The sequence below is a fragment of the Alexandromys fortis genome, unplaced genomic scaffold (assembly GCF_014885135.2).
Source record: "Alexandromys fortis isolate MF-2015 unplaced genomic scaffold, M_Fortis_MF-2015_v1.1 scaffold_129, whole genome shotgun sequence".
NCBI classification, from domain to species: Eukaryota; Metazoa; Chordata; class Mammalia; order Rodentia; family Cricetidae; genus Alexandromys; species Alexandromys fortis.
Genome location: NW_026068022.1, coordinates 3,686,042 through 3,702,937, shown reverse-complemented (window position 1 = coordinate 3,702,937; position 16,896 = coordinate 3,686,042). Strand labels below are relative to the sequence as shown.

At 52.4% G+C, this 16,896-nt stretch overlaps 1 protein-coding gene across 2 annotated transcripts in view; it reads right to left on the bottom strand.

Moving 5' to 3' along the window:
• Positions 1 to 2,441: 2,441 nt before the first annotated feature.
• The window catches only part of Lmo1 (LIM domain only 1), a 36,044-nt gene continuing 21,589 nt past the window's right edge, over positions 2,442 to 16,896 (bottom strand). For both annotated transcript variants that reach the window (XM_050163346.1, XM_050163347.1), the window contains 3 exons: positions 7,465 to 7,678; positions 4,622 to 4,747; positions 2,442 to 2,839 (listed from right to left, as the gene is read on the bottom strand). In XM_050163346.1, coding sequence (XP_050019303.1) covers positions 2,734 to 2,839; positions 4,622 to 4,747; positions 7,465 to 7,678 — 446 coding nt within the window. In that variant the 3' untranslated portion in view covers positions 2,442 to 2,733. The remainder of the gene's footprint in view (positions 2,840 to 4,621; positions 4,748 to 7,464; positions 7,679 to 16,896) is intronic.

Below are 16,896 nucleotides of genomic sequence, written 5' to 3'. Positions count from 1 at the left end.
CTGATGCAGCCCCCAATGGCTTCTCAGCGCTCTCTGTCCCTGAACCTCAATCATCTGTGGGTTGCAGTCCCCAAGGGAACCAAAGTAGGACAACTCATACCCTGCACCTAACTAACTCCCCTAGCAGTGGCTGGGGTGAGGGAGGCGAGGCTTTTCCTAAGTCACCTCAGAGAGCACAAATCCCCTCCAGATACATAACCCCTAGGCTGCGGCAGTCAGTGCTGCCCTGCCTCAGTTGCCCCGCGAAAGAGTGCTTGGTCTTGGTTACCTCCTCTCTCCTAGTGGCTTCACATGGCTAAGGCCAGGCCTGCGGAGTTTGCTTTCAGAGCATCCGTGGGCTGGTGGGGGCTTCCTCGTGAGGTGCATCCAACTCAGGCCCTCCCAGTGTCCAGCATGGTGAGACCAGCTTATGCCAGGCAGCACAGCCTTCACAGTGTAGATCTGAGTCTCCTGGCTCACCTAGGAACCAGATCATTCTTCCTTCCTGGGCAAGGTGGTAAGAAAGCAATACATTGGGTCCGTGACAGTGAGCTTGGAACACACAGAGCTGGGAAAGCCCCACCCCGTAAGCTCTGAGGGTGGACAGAACAGGTCTGGGGCTTCTGAGAAGGCCAACTCCTCTACTGGGGGCTTTCAAACGCCGCCTGTCTGATTTGGAGTCTATCTTATTGTGAGTGAATTAATTGTTGTGCAACCTAGAGTGGTGAGACAAGTTAATTACATAATTACCACAGAATGACATGTTATTTCATGGCTGCAATATGGTAACTCTGTTGGAAACAATTGTAATTGCCCAGAAACGGCATTCGAGTGGCTCCGTTATCTCTCCAGAACCATGTAATTAACTTGTGTTACAACTTTATCTACAGCAAACTCTGAAGTTAGGAGTCAGGCCTTTGGGGCAGGCACCCTGGACCTTAAGGGTCCACAGAGGGCCTGGGGTAGAGGACTGTGCTACAATCCAGGGAGGTGATCTGCTTTTTTTCAAGTTGAGGGAGAAAACTGTATATCGTAGACTCTAATTCCCCCATCTCTGCACTTACTCAGCCTCCTTCCCAGCCCACTATCGATAGCGCAGTCAGCACCCAACCCAGCCACACCTAACACACGTCACATACACAAACACCCCCTGGTGCGCTGTCTCTCTCTTTCTCTCTCTCTCTCCCTCCTCACACATGCATGGGCATAGCTCCTTCACAGAGAATTCCTACCCTGTGATCTCTGGTTCTACCCATTCCTTCCCCTGGCCACAAAACCAGGCCTCAGAGAAGCACCTGACAGCCTTATCTCCACACTTCAGACCGAGGAGTGGGGCTGATGCAGAGCTATGGAAGGGGCAGCCAGATCCAGAGGCCACAGCCAGGCTCCTCCAATCATCCTGGTTTCCAGGCTATGGCCAGGTAGAAAACAGGCCCCGAGGAAGAGAAGCAAAGGCCTGGGTGGAGAGCCTCTCCATGCAGCCTGCCCTGGCCAGACTTCTTACTGCTGCCCTTCCAGGCCCTGTGCCCGGCACTGTGGCATTATCCCTGCTACTCTCGGTGAGCCCAGCTCAGCCAGGCAGATAGAAACGCCACACTGTCTGCCTGTCTGCAGGTCCTGCTGTCTTCTGGCCTGGGCTGTCTGCCTGCTGGCTCGCCTGCCTGTCTCTTCTGCCTGTCGGCACATGTGTCTGTCTGACAGTATGTCCTCTGTCCCTGACTCTTAAGAATCATCATGGCCTTTGTCTGCTGCAGGGAACAGGCCCATTCAGGTCTCCCCAGCAGCATTATGTCTCCCCTGGTGTGCGCTGAAGCCCCTTACTGAGGCTTCAGCTTTCTAAGTCCCTGGCAGACTCCTCAAGAGCAGGGACTGTGTCTCATCAATGATTGAACCTCATGCCTGATTCCCTTGGGGTTAACGCCAATGACTAAGACCTGGAGTAGAATGAGGGTTGCCGAGTGGCTCCCTGACCGTCTCCAGCCTGCATAGATAAGCTGAAGGGAAATAGAATTGTTCTTAATTGATGAATAAGATTCTAGGTTCCAAGTCAGTCACCGTGAAAGAGAAGGGGGATTAGGAGGGTACTGCCACACTATGGAAGCTTGGGATTTGGGGCTCTACTGTAGAGCAGGGCAGAACTGGGTCCCCATCTGGTCACTTTGCTAGCAATTCCAGTGAGGGAGGGGTAGTCTAAAAGAACACCAAGCATCATGCTGGCCCCCTTCTTAGGGCTCTGCATGGCACCAGGATGCATGCTTTGTAGGAGGGGAAGGGATACCCCAGTTCTCACCTGTGCCTAGGACACTCTAAGTTATTCCCTTCCTTCTGATCCCCAAAGCTAAGCTTGTTTTCCTCCAGCATATGCTGGAGTCTGCTTCCCCACGCCCTACCCACCAGAGGCAGAAGGTAGGGAGGTACAACTGTGTCAGTCACGTGAACAATGCAGAGTCATGTCCCCGGAAACATTCATAAGTTTAATCCACGCCAGTAATAAAATCGCATTACATTTCTCATAAAATAAATGTTCCCATTTATATACACAAGACAGACTGTACAGGCCAAGCCTGGCCCCAGGAGGGCCCACAGAGATGGGCGGTGCTGATGGAGAAAAAGCCACCTTCCCATTGACGATGACGTTCTAACTTGTAGGACAGCGGCTGGCCAGCCCGCGCAGGCAGAGTGGCTGGCCAGCCTGCCAGGCAGGTGGTCAGGCGGGCGGACGGACAGATGGACCTGGAGGCCAGATGCAGGGCGTTACTGAACCTGGGATTCAAAGGTGCCATTGAGCTGCCCCTCCTCATAGTCCATCTGACACAAGATCATGTTGTTCTTCAGAAAGAATTTGTCTCCCACGCAAAATCTAGAAAAATCCAAGCAAGAGAGAAAAGGCTATAGGTGAAGTCCAGCAAGAGGAGGTCCTAGCCGGGCCCAGGAGGGGGAACATGCAGGGGAGGTGGTGGTGCTGATGAGCTAGTTCCGGGAATCTTCCAGAGATATGGAAGAAACATCAGAGCAGGCCTGGTCAATCACTCTCCACAGACCCCTGCAGCCTGGGCTGTGGGACAGACAGTAAAGCCACGGGCCTCCCACCATTGTGTTACTCAGGGAGGTGCAGGAGGAATTCAGATAACTCAGAACAGTCCCGGAGAAGGTGCAAGAGGGCACGGAACCAGAACTAGACAGAGAGGAGACAGGTGGGGAATGAGAGATGAGAAGTGGGGAGGGAGACGAATCCCTTTGCCATCCCAGCTTAGGGCTTGAATCCTCGAAAGAAAGTGTGACCCAAGCCCACAGTTTATTCTCCAACACAAGGGAGATCACACTTTGGTCTCTTTGTCCTCAGGAAGTATTGAGGGATTTCAAGCTTCTCCTCAAAGATATCTATCTACTGGTGGCTGAGACTTTAAGTCCCAGCATTACCGACTCAATCCCAGCATTGGCTCTCAGTCCAACCACCAGGTGGCGATGGAACTTCACAGTGCTAGGAGGCGGTCTGGCCAGCGCACTGGGCCAGCCTAGTGTCCCCTGTGCTGCCTCTGGATCTCTCAACCTGGGAACGTTTGTATGAATGCCTACCTAATCTGAGGGCTCCTGGGGAGATGTCCTGATTGTTGGTGGTAGGTTCCAAACCAGGGGTGAAGGCCTTAAATCCCTCAAGGCTTCCCCCAGGACTGGGAGAGTGTATGGGACCCAAAAATTCACCAAGGAGAAATAGAGAACTGGAACCAGGAACACAGGAGTGGAGTGAGGAGGGAGTGATATTCCCTGAAGAGATCTCTCACCCTGTGGGCCTGGAAACCCCTTCTCACTAGACAAGACACAAAACACATGCACACAGGTACAGGATAGTACACACATGTTTAAAGCATGTGCATAAACATTCTCACTTCATCATGTACATGCAGTATACATACACTCTTGAGAATGAACAAGTACACACCAATCCCATGCACTAGTATCCATGTGTACACAGACATTTAAAATACATACACAAGTACATATATACTGGACATAGTGGCCTACTCCAACAATCCCAGCACGCCCAGAACCAGGGAGGTAGAAGCAGAAGGATCATGAGTTCAAAGTTATCTACAGCAAATTGCAAGTTTGAAGTATTGGCCTACTTGAGACCCTGTCACCAAACAGAAATAATAGAGGTTGGATTGGAAATGTAGCTCAGTTGGTGGAGAGCTTGCTTAGCATGCACACAACTGGGTTCAGTCCCAGAAATGAATGCACCAGGCATGGCAATACAGGCCTGTAATCTCATCTCAGCACTCAGGAGCTAGAGGCGGGAGTTTAAGGTCAACCATGGCTATCCAGCAAGTTTGAGGGTGGCTTGGGGTACATGAGACCCTGACACGAAAACCCCTCCCCAAATGTCCATCTACTTAATATACATAGTGTGAAAATGCACACATATGCCATCATTAAGTTAATACAGGAAGTTGCCACCCATATGTGACCACAGGGTGTAGATACACACATGCACACGTATGGCAATGGCAGCATGCATACTCGGCTACACACACAAAAGAAGCCATACTTGCATGCATGCCTCTCCAGCAACCCTGGCCCAAGCAGCAGGCCTCAGTCTGGGGTCTGGGAAGTGTGCTGGGTTGGCGGATGGCCTGGCACTCACCTCTGATTGCAGAGCTGGCAGGCGAAGCAGTCAAGGTGATACACATTGTCTCGGGCTCGCATCACCATCTCGAAAGCTGGGATCAGCTTGCTGCAGGCAGCGCAGTTTCCTGTGGTGCCAAAAAGCCTGCCAGGGGAAGGGCATGGAGGATTCAAGGACCTGCCAAGGAGCTGCCTCCACCCAAGGACCTGCCCCTTTCTCTAGCCCATGGGATAGCAGGTGAGCCTATCCCACGGACAACTGCTAGATTGAGCTTAAAAAAACTGGCATCTCCCTTCCCAGGAGGCTATGTAACTTAGAGTCGGGTGTTAGCACACACAATCCCCCTACACCCATTTCAGGTTTCCACCAGACTCCCTCAAGGCTGGCCCCTAAGCAAAGGCTCCAGACCCTCACAAGCCTAAGTCTCTGAGGCAATCTGCCCATCATGGGCTGTGTATCCTCAGGCAGAAACTTGGAACCTCCCAGAGCCTCAGTTATCCTGACTGTCAAAGACTAAAATGTATCGCTCACAGGACTATGCACTTAACAACGTGAAACCTTAACCCTAACCGAGCCTGTAGCTCAGAGACATGCTAAGAGTTTACAAAAAAAAAATCACCTCCTTTGATCTCAACACAGCCCTCTGAGGTCATCCCCATTCAAGATAAGAGTGACTCACAGCGAGCTAAATAGCTCTCTGGGGGCACATGCCTGGCTCCTCTGGGAGAGTGATCTATGCCACTGACTTCTTGCTTAAATGCAGTGCTTTCTGGGGCTGTAGCTCAGTCAGGGCGCTTGCCTAGCAGGCGAGAAGCCCTGGTTTCCACCCCCAGTACCACATGAGTCCTATGTGGTTATCCATGTCTACAATCCTAGCACTCAGGAGGCAGAGGCAGGAGGAGCAGGAACGGAAGGTAATCCATATCTACACAGGGAGTTCGAGGCCAGCCTAGTTGTCACGCCTCAAAAATAAGATTATGGTGTTTTATGAAATCGTGTTCTGCCGTAATCTCGCTGGGTCACTCACCTATGCATCCTTTTCCCTTTTGGAACCTCAGTTTATCTTTTTGTAAAATGAGGCTGCCAGACCAGCACAGCCTGCCTAAGATGCTTCTCACCTTGAACTTGGCCCCAAAGTAAGTTCCAAGGGAAGCTGGCACAGTGGTCTCTTAGGGAGGACATCCCTCCTGGCCGCTGCTGGCTGCAGAGCTCTGGGAACAGGGGGACAGGAAGTTCACTCCCTCCCCATTCATAGCAACCCTTGGTTGGGCGCTCTAATGGTCAGAGCAAACCAAGCTCCGCCTTGCTTCCTTTCTGCTGAGCAAGCTCCGAATGGTGCAAGGGGGCTGAGAGGCGGGTGGTGGGGCCCTCTAATCCCCGATTTGTCGATGGGGCTCAGGCACCTGCAGACCAGCTTGGCTCCATTATTCCCTGGCCTGAGCTGCCTGGTGGCTCAGATAAAGGCAGACAAAGGCTGGGTCACACCATCTGCCTGCCAATGGGGGCCTTTTCTGACACCAGGAGTTGCTGCAAAGGGCCAGCTCTGGGTAGTCACCCCTCCCTAACTTACTGGCCTACCTGCCTCCAGAAGTCATTCCTTACCCCTACTAGAGCATAGGTACAAAAGCCGCCAGCCCCTATGGCTGCTAGGGCCCGGAATGCCATAGGTGCTTTGGAGTTCCTGACAAGCCCACACTACACCACGATGCTCCTCGCAGTCCTGATGGCAGGCCACCAATTGTACAGCCACCTCTCCTTAGTCTGCTAATTCAACTACCCAGACGTCCCAAACCTCCAGACTTGAAGGTCCCCTTTCCATGACCTTGGGTGTTAACTTCCTAAGCATATCCTTAACCTTTCCTCCCAGCCTCAGTTCCTCTCTCCACCCTAAACACTATCACTTTAAAAAAAAAAAAAAAAAAAAAAAAAAAAAAAAAAAAACCCTACTTCTAAAGCTAAAGGCAACAATTGAAAGGAAAGGTGCAGACAGGTAAATCTCAGGCTCTCCAGGGAAGGTGGGCAGTTCTAGATAACCCTGCCCCCTCCAACTTGTCCTTACTTGAGCAGAAGTCCCATCAGCTCTCACCCCATTCTGCTAATTAATGTGATAGGCCTCCCTTCCTCCCAAGGCAGCCCGGCCACCGTAGAGCAGCCAGCGACAGCCAAATGCAGGTGCTGGGTCTCAGCCAAGGCCCCTGCTTCATGGCCTCCTTCCAGCCTTGCTGATGTCATACATGGCCTAAGGGAGGGTTAATTGGGGAAGGCAGCCCCAGGGGATGGGATCCAGGTTGTGGCAGAGGGGCAAGAGCTCTGAAGAATGCAAGGTGGGGAATGGGGGTTTTAAACAGAGAAAAGGTTCCAACTCGATGCCCAGGGCTGCTTCAAACCCAGGTCTTTAAAAAGCATTGGCAGTAGTGGCCTTGCCCTAGGGTACAACTTCCTGCTAGTCAAGAGAATGAGACCCTAATCCCAGCACACCTGGGGAGAGGTGGGCAGGAGATGCTACCAAGGAGAAAGGCCCAGGCAAGTCTGGGCCATTTCATCTACTCCTCCAGGCCCCTCTGAGGTATCCCCTCCAAGATACCCTTAGGAGATAGGTAAGGCTGAAGCCAGGCTGGTACCCATGGGAAGATTATCTTGGTATCCAATGCTATTTGTGCCTGCTTGGAGAGTGTGGGGCCAAGCTCAAGGAGTTAAAGACATAGGCCTGCTCTGGGGTGGCTCACGGGGCTGACAAAGGGGTAAACAAGGAGTAGCCACACAGCTGTGTACACAGGTTGTCTGGTTTAGAGCTTGGGGCCGAGTTGCTCCAGACTGGAAGGATAGGGGCTGTGTGTGCAGGGCAGAGCAGCAGAACCCACCTCAGGTAGTCACGCCGGCACAGGATGAGGTTGGCCTTGGTGTAGAGCGTGGAGCCCACCTCGCCCAGGCGGCAGTCACAGCAGGCACACTTGAGGCAGTCCTCATGCCAGTACTTGTCCAGCGCCTTCAGCAGGTACCTGTCCTTGATCTTGCGGTTGCAGCCTGCACAGCCCTTCTGCTTCCCTTTAGGTTGGACAGAGAGCATCGGCACACCTGTAATGGAAAAACAGACGGGCACGGGAGTGACCTGGAGCTCTGGCAGACCCTCCTCCAGGGAATTGGGGGGGGGGGTACGTCTTTCTCTCTACTGCTTCTTCTAAGTAGAGGATCCCTAGAGTCCTCACTTCCTACTTCTTCTCCAGGCCCCAAGTCTGGCCTTCAAGCAGCATGCCATGCCTTTGTCCTGTCTAGACCCCTCAAGAGGTCTAGAGGCTGCTGGCCTTGCTGGGCCCTTCCCTTCCCAGCCACCGTGCCCTGTGTGGTCCGATCCAGGCAGACTCACGTCCTCCTAACACAGTCAAAGTTGGCCACATTAGAGCTAAGAACGAGTTCCACCAAGAGTCCCACCTCCAGCATTTCTTGAAGTGCAAGGGTTACTCTGCATTGGACCATGGCAACCTCCGCCCATAAGTATAGAATGGTAGCATCGGGAAGAAAGGAGGAGGCTCAGGGTATCAGCTGAGGGGCTGTGTGTGGCTCCCCTCACACACCACCAAAGTCAAATTTCTATCTGTCCTGGTCTGAGAGAGAGAAAGAGAGTGGAAGGAAGGGAGGGAGGGAAAGAGGGACGAAGGTTCCAGAGCCACTGAAGCCTGGTTCAACCTCCCTGTTTAGGAATCTCCCTCCAGCAGCTCCCTCAGAAGCTTCTCAGCATATAAGGAGCAACAAGTACCAGGCAAGACTCAGTGTGCAGTCACTGAGGGCAGAGCCTGCTGGGAGGTTAGCAGGAACACTCACACACACTCTTGTGCACAGTATAATGTGCAGGTGTGGACAGAAATGAGCACACAGACACACATGCCTGGTCCCTTCCCCCAGAACCACAGGGAAGAGCAGCTGAGGAAAAAACAGGGCACACGGTGTCCACACAAGAGACCCCAGAAACCAAATGTCTGATTTCTCAAGGAAGGCTGCTGCAGAACAAGCCCCCTCAGAGAGCAGAGGGTGGGCTAGAGGCAGACTTTACCCATGACTAAGGCACAGCCAGCAAAGCCTGCCATTCCATCAGGCCAGCTACCGACAGGCCTGGAGTCTCTGCTTCCCCTGGCCTTATCCTGTCCCAAATACATATGTTGTTTCCAGGTATGTCATTCGGTTCTGTACCCGGGTATCTCTGCCACACCCAGCCCCAACTCTGTACCCACCTACAGGCCTAGCTGCTGAGCCACCTCCCTCCTTTGCCCTTTCTTCTATAGAAAGGAATATGTATGTCCTCTGGCTTTAGGGGAGAAGCTGCCTCCTAGAGACCTTGGATTCATAGCTGTCTGGTCAGAATGGCCCTCAGCTTTCCGGGCAGATGCTCTCCCCTACATGAAGTTCGGGTGGTGATTGTGACAACTACACCACGGATGGAGACAGCTTCAGGATCTGCTCCTCTCCCGTGTTTCTCCTGCCAACCCCACTGACTTCTGCTGGAGAAGAGGAGAGGCCCTAGGTCAGGGAAACCCTCTCTGCAAGAAGAGAGCTCAGACCTATGGCAACACAGGACCAAAGGGACAGGTAAGGGCATGGAGGAGGATGCCCTGTAGCTGCCCCAGGCAGACAGAGGTTGACCCCCTTTCCCTCCCTCCTCCAGTCATCGTAGGACCATCTGTTAGCTGGGAAGTTCGCCGCCTAATTTCCTTAATGCAGCTCTAAAGGTTAATTGGTCTGAATGAGAGATAGTCTTCAGGATGATGGCTGTCCCAGGGTCAGCCTGTGTCTCCTCTGACAGAGCTCAGCTCTGTCTGCCCATGCAGCAGACCTCATGACAAGTTCCTTCTAAGGCTTGGCCTACAGGGAGGGATGAAGTGTAGGAAAATAGGGGGTAGGCCTGAGGTTCCAAGGCTGGGAAGACTGTCCCTGGGGCCTGTGGAGGGGCACCCAGGCAGTAGAGCTGTTCATATAAATACTAATTCAGATCTCAAGGTGGGGCCATTATAGCCTCAACACGACTGCCCTCCTTCTTCACCGGGCTTGGCCTCTCCAGGCTCTGTACTTGGGTGCTATCAGTAGGCGGGTGAGTAGCTGCACCACACCAGGGAAAGCTTGCAGCCACTAAGTCATCCTCCTAAACGAAAAAGGGACAGTGCAGACCCCAGCTCTAAAGCATCTACGCCAGCTCTTCTGCCTGACAGTTGGCATTCATTCCAAGCTTGGGCTTCCACATTCCTGGCCACACTTGAGGACCCAATGGAAGCCACAAGGAGTGATACCACAGGGTGCTCCTACACCCCTTACATTTCCATCCTCCCTGCACTTATGCTGGGCCTGCCACACATAGGTTACCTAAAAACGGTCTATGCAAGGCTCTGGGACAGTGTTAACTCTGATCCCTGGGCTCTGCCTAACTCTTACAGAAGTGGAAAGCCTGCGGAAGAATCCTACGACCCTGATTCTGGACACCAACGCAGAGTTCACTGAGATTTCTTCACCTAGGAAAAGCCTATCCCAGCATGAGCCTGTGGATAGACCAAGCTGTAGCCAGGTAGTCCAAAGGAAATGGTCTAGCCTCTGACCCTTAGTTCCCCCATCTGCCCAGTAAGGCGAATGGAAATAACCCCTTGCTTCCCGCTGGAGTGGTTTTGACTCTGCAGGGCCGAATCCTGTAGGGGAGGTAAAAACACCTCCCAGGGAAGTAAAGGGGCTTCAAGGGGGTACATTGACAACTTCCTGCTCCCCAAATGAGGCCTGGGCTCCCACTCCTATCTCCCCAGCCCCCTCTACCCTGCCAGCCAGCCAGCCCTTCGCAGACCCTCCCGCCCCTCCTCCGCTGGCTCTGGGAGCAGAGCCTCGGGCCATGTACTTTCCATTAGGGAGATGGCAGCCCTCTGCTCAAGTCCATTTGGGATCCATTTTAGCGTTATCTAAAAATCAAATCTACATGGTAATCCTTTTAACGTACTCCCGACTTCAGGAGGGGGGAAAAACCAGCTTTGCACTCCTTCAGGAGAGGTTTTAAAGCATTACCCAGTAATTACGACTCACGCATGAAAACACCCATCTTTAACAATGGAGGCTGCCTGTGCCCACACACAGGCCCAGGCACACGCTTAGGTACACACACTGGGCCTGGCAACACAATCGGCTCACTTAGCCCATGTGCCACCCTCAGTCTCAGGGTGCAGAGGGAATGATATCTGAAGGGACACAGGCTGAACTCCTGTCCTCTTCTGTCCCAGGGAGGGGGCAACAGGGCTGCTGAAGGAGGTGGCCAGGCTGTGGGGGAAGTCTTCAGTTTCCAGGTCCCGCTGTCAGCAGTGAGTTACCTAAGAGGTCGGTGCAAGGCTCCAGGCCTGTACAAACTCCCATTCCTGGGCTCTGCAGAACTCTGACTTCACCCTCAGCTCTGCAATGTGGGCCAAAGTCAGACACCCCAGTGATGAGGTGAGCCGGGCAGAAGCGATCAGTCCTTCCTCCTACGATGCTCCTCACCCTGGAGGGAGGCCTTCTACACAAGAAGCTGTCTGCCAGCCAGACCCCATAGCCTCAGCAGCTCCTACCTATGCAGCCCAAACCAGGCTGCTCCTCTCCAGTGGGATGTGGGCGTCTCCAAATCGCAAGGCTAGTGGGCTCCACAGTGGACAGCAGAGAGAAAGCCCTGAGTCACAGGAGGTCCCCCCCACTTCTGCAAGGCCAGTTTGCCCATGATGTGTCTACTCCACTCTGCTGCAGGTCCCTGCAGCCCACACCTCAGGTATGCCTCCTACTGGATTGCAGTGCTGCCAGTGACAGATACCTGGGGACAGAGACTGCAGGTGCCAGCCAGTATATCCTGCTGCTCCTGGCAGCATCCTGGTGCCCTTCCTGTTCGAGCCTTGCCAGGGACCTTGCTTGGTTTCTGCCCCAAGGGTGGTACTCACCACTGCTCCAGGAGAAATGCCATTGTCCAGGCTATGTCCTCTGTGCCGTAAAGGACAGAGTCAACTGTGGGCCCTAAACTGGGGGCTAGAGGCCCTCTGGAGAGCTAGAGGCCCAGAGCAGCCCCTCCCTCCTGACCTGCACCTGTGACACAAAGCCAAGGGTTCTCACTGTTCTCAGACTGTAGGTCAAGATGCAGCTAGGAACCTGAGGCCATAGCCCAGAGGCTGGAATGGGGTAAGGAACAATATATACTCCATTAGGATGCTATTCCTTAGGGTACTTGCTTCTTCTAAACTTTTTATCATTTTGAGCTTTACATTATTTGTAAAGATACATCTTTTGTGTTACCCTAGCTGTTCTGAAACTAACTCTGTAGACCAGGCCGGCCTTGAACTCAGAGCGATCCACCTGCCTCTACCACCTGAGTGCTGGGATTAAAGATGTGTGTCACCGCCGCCCGGTTTAAGGTTAATCTTAATTTTGTGTATGTCAGTGTGTGGATACGTGCATGTGAGCCCCATGCCTGTAGAGGCCAGAGGCATTTGATCCCTGGAGCCAGAGTTCCAAGAAGTTGTGAGCCACCTGGCATGGGCTCTAGAATGTGATCTCAGGTACTCCCTGAGCAAGCCATGACGAACAAGACAGTCAGCAGCACCCCTCCATGACCTCTGCATCATCTCCTGCCTCCAGGTCCCTGCCCTGCTGTCCTGACGTCCTTTGATGATTAACAGTGACGTGGAAGTGTAAGCCAAACAAACTCACTCCTCCTCAAGTGGCTTTGGTCATGGTGTTTCATCACTGCGACCATAGCTCTAGCTAAGACACTCATTCACTCGAGGAATTCCTAGTTATCCATCAGCACTTCTGAGGCAGAACAGCCAGCTATTTCTGGAGTATCCCTGATCTAGATTTATCTGATACCTTTTCATTAACCCTGGGCCTTAGTTTTCCTCTTTGTAAAACAGGTATGAAAACAATACTCTTGCTGGCCGTGGTAGTGCCTTTAATCCCAGCACTTGGGAGGCAGAAACAGGTGGATCTCTTCGAGTTTGAGGCCACTGTGGTCTCCATAGTGAGTTCCAGGACAGTCAGGACTATGTAATGAAACCCTGTTTCAAAGAAACAAAAACAAACAAAATCTAAAACCAAAGGAAATAAAGAAAAGAATCCTCAACTCAGAGAGCCCCCATGAGTTATAAAGGAGTGAGTTATATAGGATGAGCTGAGCCTGAAGGTCAAGCGAAGATGAGAGTCTCTGACTCAGCACACTGAGATGCTCAGTCACAGCCCCACCTCACGGGCCGACACTAGGGACAGACACTTCCTTTGTAGAGCAGAAGTCAGATATGAACCTGCCACTGTGGTTAGAGTCAGGTGGGCTCTGGCCAGATTTCAGAGTCATCCAGAAGCCAGAAAAGTAGTCAGAGCAAGCTTGTCCAGGAGAAAGCCAGCCCCACTTGTTTGCCCAAAGGCAGCCCCAGTGGCCAGCTGAGTAGGGAAGGCTAGCTACCGGGCTCAGAGAGGTCTCTCGGAGAGTCTGAGCAGTGTTCTGGGGGCCCAGGCATGAAGAACCTTGGTATCCCTCCTAATCCCTTAATGAACCTCTGTGTTGGGTCCATAGTAGGCCAGAGAAGGAGACTCAGCTGTAGGCCTTACTCAGAGCCTCACAGCACAACATGGATGCCTGTTACCTTCTGGGGCTCCCCTTTCTCACCATGAGCACCCCTGCCCCTGTGATAAGCAGGGACTTGGGATGGGCAGTCTGACCTAATACCCTAAGGGTTTTGCTCATTGCTGAGTTAGGGCTACAATTCCTTCCATCCCAGCACCGGAAACGTAAGGTGTAAGAAAGGCTCCCAACTCGTCTGCAAAGCAGACAAAGTTGGGATTTGAACCTTGGCAGTCTGTCTCTGGGCCCCAAGTGTCCTGACCCAAGGCAGGGCTGTTCAGTGAGGTCCTAAGGACACTCACACAGGAGGAGCCTTCATGAAGACTGGATGAAGACTGAGAAGTATGAAGTCACACTCAGCTACAGGACACGGGCAGAACACACAAACACGCCTCCACGGGCATGGAATCACACAGGCCCACAAGGGCCACACAAGAAGGGTTTGTGTCTGTTTCATTCTCTCCATATCAGTTCCGTCAAAGCCTAGCTTGGAAGTGACACACACCAGGTGTTCAGTAACGCACATGAAAACACATTCATGCGTGCAAGTATGCATATGCATGGCTGGGTCCACACACATGTTGGTGCGCTGATGTAAATGCACGCTGAAGCACAGGTGCACACAGCCACCGGCTGTCACAGCCACCACTCTTAAACAAACTCTGATTTGAAAGAAAAAAAAAACCTGACACCTTAGGGACAGAAGGAAGCAGCAGTCACCTGAATCCTTGCAGAGCCCCAGAGCCCCCAGCAGGCAGCCCTGTCAGCCTAGGACTCAGAGGTCTCACAGATCGGGGCTCTTGCCCTCCACTGGGGCCCCATCCCAGACGTGGAGCTGCAGAGAAGTACCCCAGCGGATCCCATCTCTGCCCCTTCTAGGCATCAAGCCCTCGAATAAAGAAATTTGAAAGTGTAATCTAATTCTGCCACATCTCTCTCAATCTCGTTTTCTCAGAAGTAACTCTATTCTGCACAGGCCCGTGCAGCCTGCAAGAAGGCTTCCATTTCACACCGGTTTTATCTCCACAATTTCTCGTCTGACTGCACTCCTATCCCAGGCCCTGCCACGTGGCAGCCGAGGCCTGAGCTAATAGCATTTCCTACTCATTTGGAATCAAAAGCCACAGAGAACAACCGTTGGGACCCACGGCCATGGTCACCTAGTCCGCACTCATTACTGACCTCTCTGCGAGTCCATTCGCAGCATGGTGCTTACTGGGTCAGGTAAGGGAGGGGAATGGAGGCTCCCATGGCCTCCAGCTCCCTATTGAGGCACGGAGGGAAGACTGCGAGGCGGGTCAGCTCGGGGGACGGAGTGAGCCTTTGTCTCTGAAGTTAGAGAAGATGGGTAGGGAGTAGACATTTGAAGACACATGGCCTCAGCTGGAACTCTGGTTCTGTTATTTTCCAATTTTGACTCCATTTACTCATTTACCAAAGGTGGGTAGACTGTGCTAAATGATTGTTCTGAAGATTAATTTAGGTCATAGCCATGAAGTACTTTTAACTAAGTTTGAAACAATAGCTTAGGACAACCAGCTAAGAGAAGGCACGTGCATGCTATGAGCCAGCAATTCAATTCCTAGGGTCCTGGCGAAGAAGCAGAGCCACATGCAGAGGTGAAAATTTGTGATTCCAACCTAGGGCGGAGGGGAGGCTCAACGCATGGCTGCAGGCCTGTGTGTGGATGATGGGTGGCGCCCTGGAGAGTTCTGGAGGTGGCCTGGCACAGGGTCAGACACTGAAATGTAGTCCTACAGTACGTGTCTTCTCTAAAGTGCCCAGTTTCTCTGGGCAGTCTACAAGAGTGTCCCTAGCACCTGCTGCCAGTGTCACCTCACGCAGATGGATGGTAACACTCCACGTCACCCTTTCACTCATTGTGAAGCAGTGCCCAGAAATCTCATGCTATTTGCCCCATGGCAAATCTGGGAGTGACCAAGGATGCCACGGAGGCTGGCTACTGTGAGGGAGCACCCATGTCCAGCCTGCTCTATCCTGGGATCATGGGTGGCATCACACTTTTTCCTAAACAATGGAGAAAAGTGATTTTTTTTCTTGGGCTCCATGTGACCCGTGCTAAGGCAGAAAGCTCTGGGCTACACTGCAGACAGCTAACAGGATGGCTGCTTGCGGGTAGAGCGCTGATTCCGGCTTAGCAGGGTGGAGAGTAAGGGAAGAGTAAGAAGCAGGAGGCACGTCTGTGTGGGGGTTGCAGGAGGCCAACTGTCCTTAGGATCTTGCATCTAAACCCTGAAAGCACTGTGACCTTAGTGCCTTAGAGGTGGAAAGCGCTGAGGCCAGGGTTGTGGGAGAAAGCTGGACTCTGCAGGGCTTGGAGTGTGAGACAACACCTTGCAGACACTCTCCATCCATGGGGAAGGGGGGCACCTCTGACAGAGCATCAGATTGGTGGATTGTAAATAACAGATTAATTTACCCAGTCTAGGTCCTGGGAAGGTCAAGACCAAGGCATTGACCCATCCATGGTCTGATGAGGGCCTGCTTCTAGCTCATGGACAGTTGCCTTCCCATTGTACTTCACACAGCAGAGGGGTCCCACGCATGAGGATACCAATCCCATTCATGATTCTGCCTTCAAGGGCCACATCTCCTAACAGCACTACTGCGGAGTTTGGGATTAAGTTCAGAGATTTAGAGGAGACATATATATTCCAGGAGCCAGCTGAGACCTTGTAGAAGGGCCAGCAGGAGGAAACATTCAAGACTCCAGGGCAGCTTCATGGGCTAACCTCCCACAGTCTCCCTAGGTCTTCTGTGGGTCCTTAACCAGGACCTGGACATACAGGAAGCCGTACATGCTCATTGGGGTCCCCTAACTAGAACGAGGCCTAAGTTAATGGCACAGATATCCAATGTTGCCTCTCCCTCTGTGTCAGAATTGGGTGTCTTCTATTTTATTTTATATTTATTTATTTCCCCCTGCAATCTCAGGCATAGCTAAAAAGCTACAGATCTAAGCTAGGAGCTCTGATTACCAACCCAAACCTGATCTCTGTGTTCTATCTCCCCTTCAGGGTATCCATCAGTCCCATCCCTTCCCTCTGTTCCTAGAGGAACTCAGCATCAAAACCACACACACACACACACCCCACATACACCACACACACACCACACACACCACATACACCACACACACACCACACACACCACATACACACACCCCACATACACACACCCCACATACACCACACACACAGCACACACACACCTCATACACACACACCACATACACACACCCCACATACACCACACACACACACCACACACACACACCTCATATACACACACCACACACACACCACACACACATACATACACATACCACACACCACATACACACATAGCACACACCCACACACCACATACACACCCCCCCACATATACACACACCACACACAAACATACACAACACATACACATCCTGCTCCCCATCCAAGCCACTTCTTTCCATTTCCAGAGCCAACTTCTATCTTTTTGAGCCAGGGTCTCATACTGCTCTCAGGGTGGCCTGGAAATCACTATGTAGTCAAGGATGACTTTGAACTTCTGATCCTTCTGCCTCTACCTGAATGATGATATTACGGGCATGTACCACCCTTCACAGTTTATGCAGTGCGGGGCAGTGAACCCAGGGCTTTATACATGCTCATCAAAACCTCTCTCAACTGAGGCACAT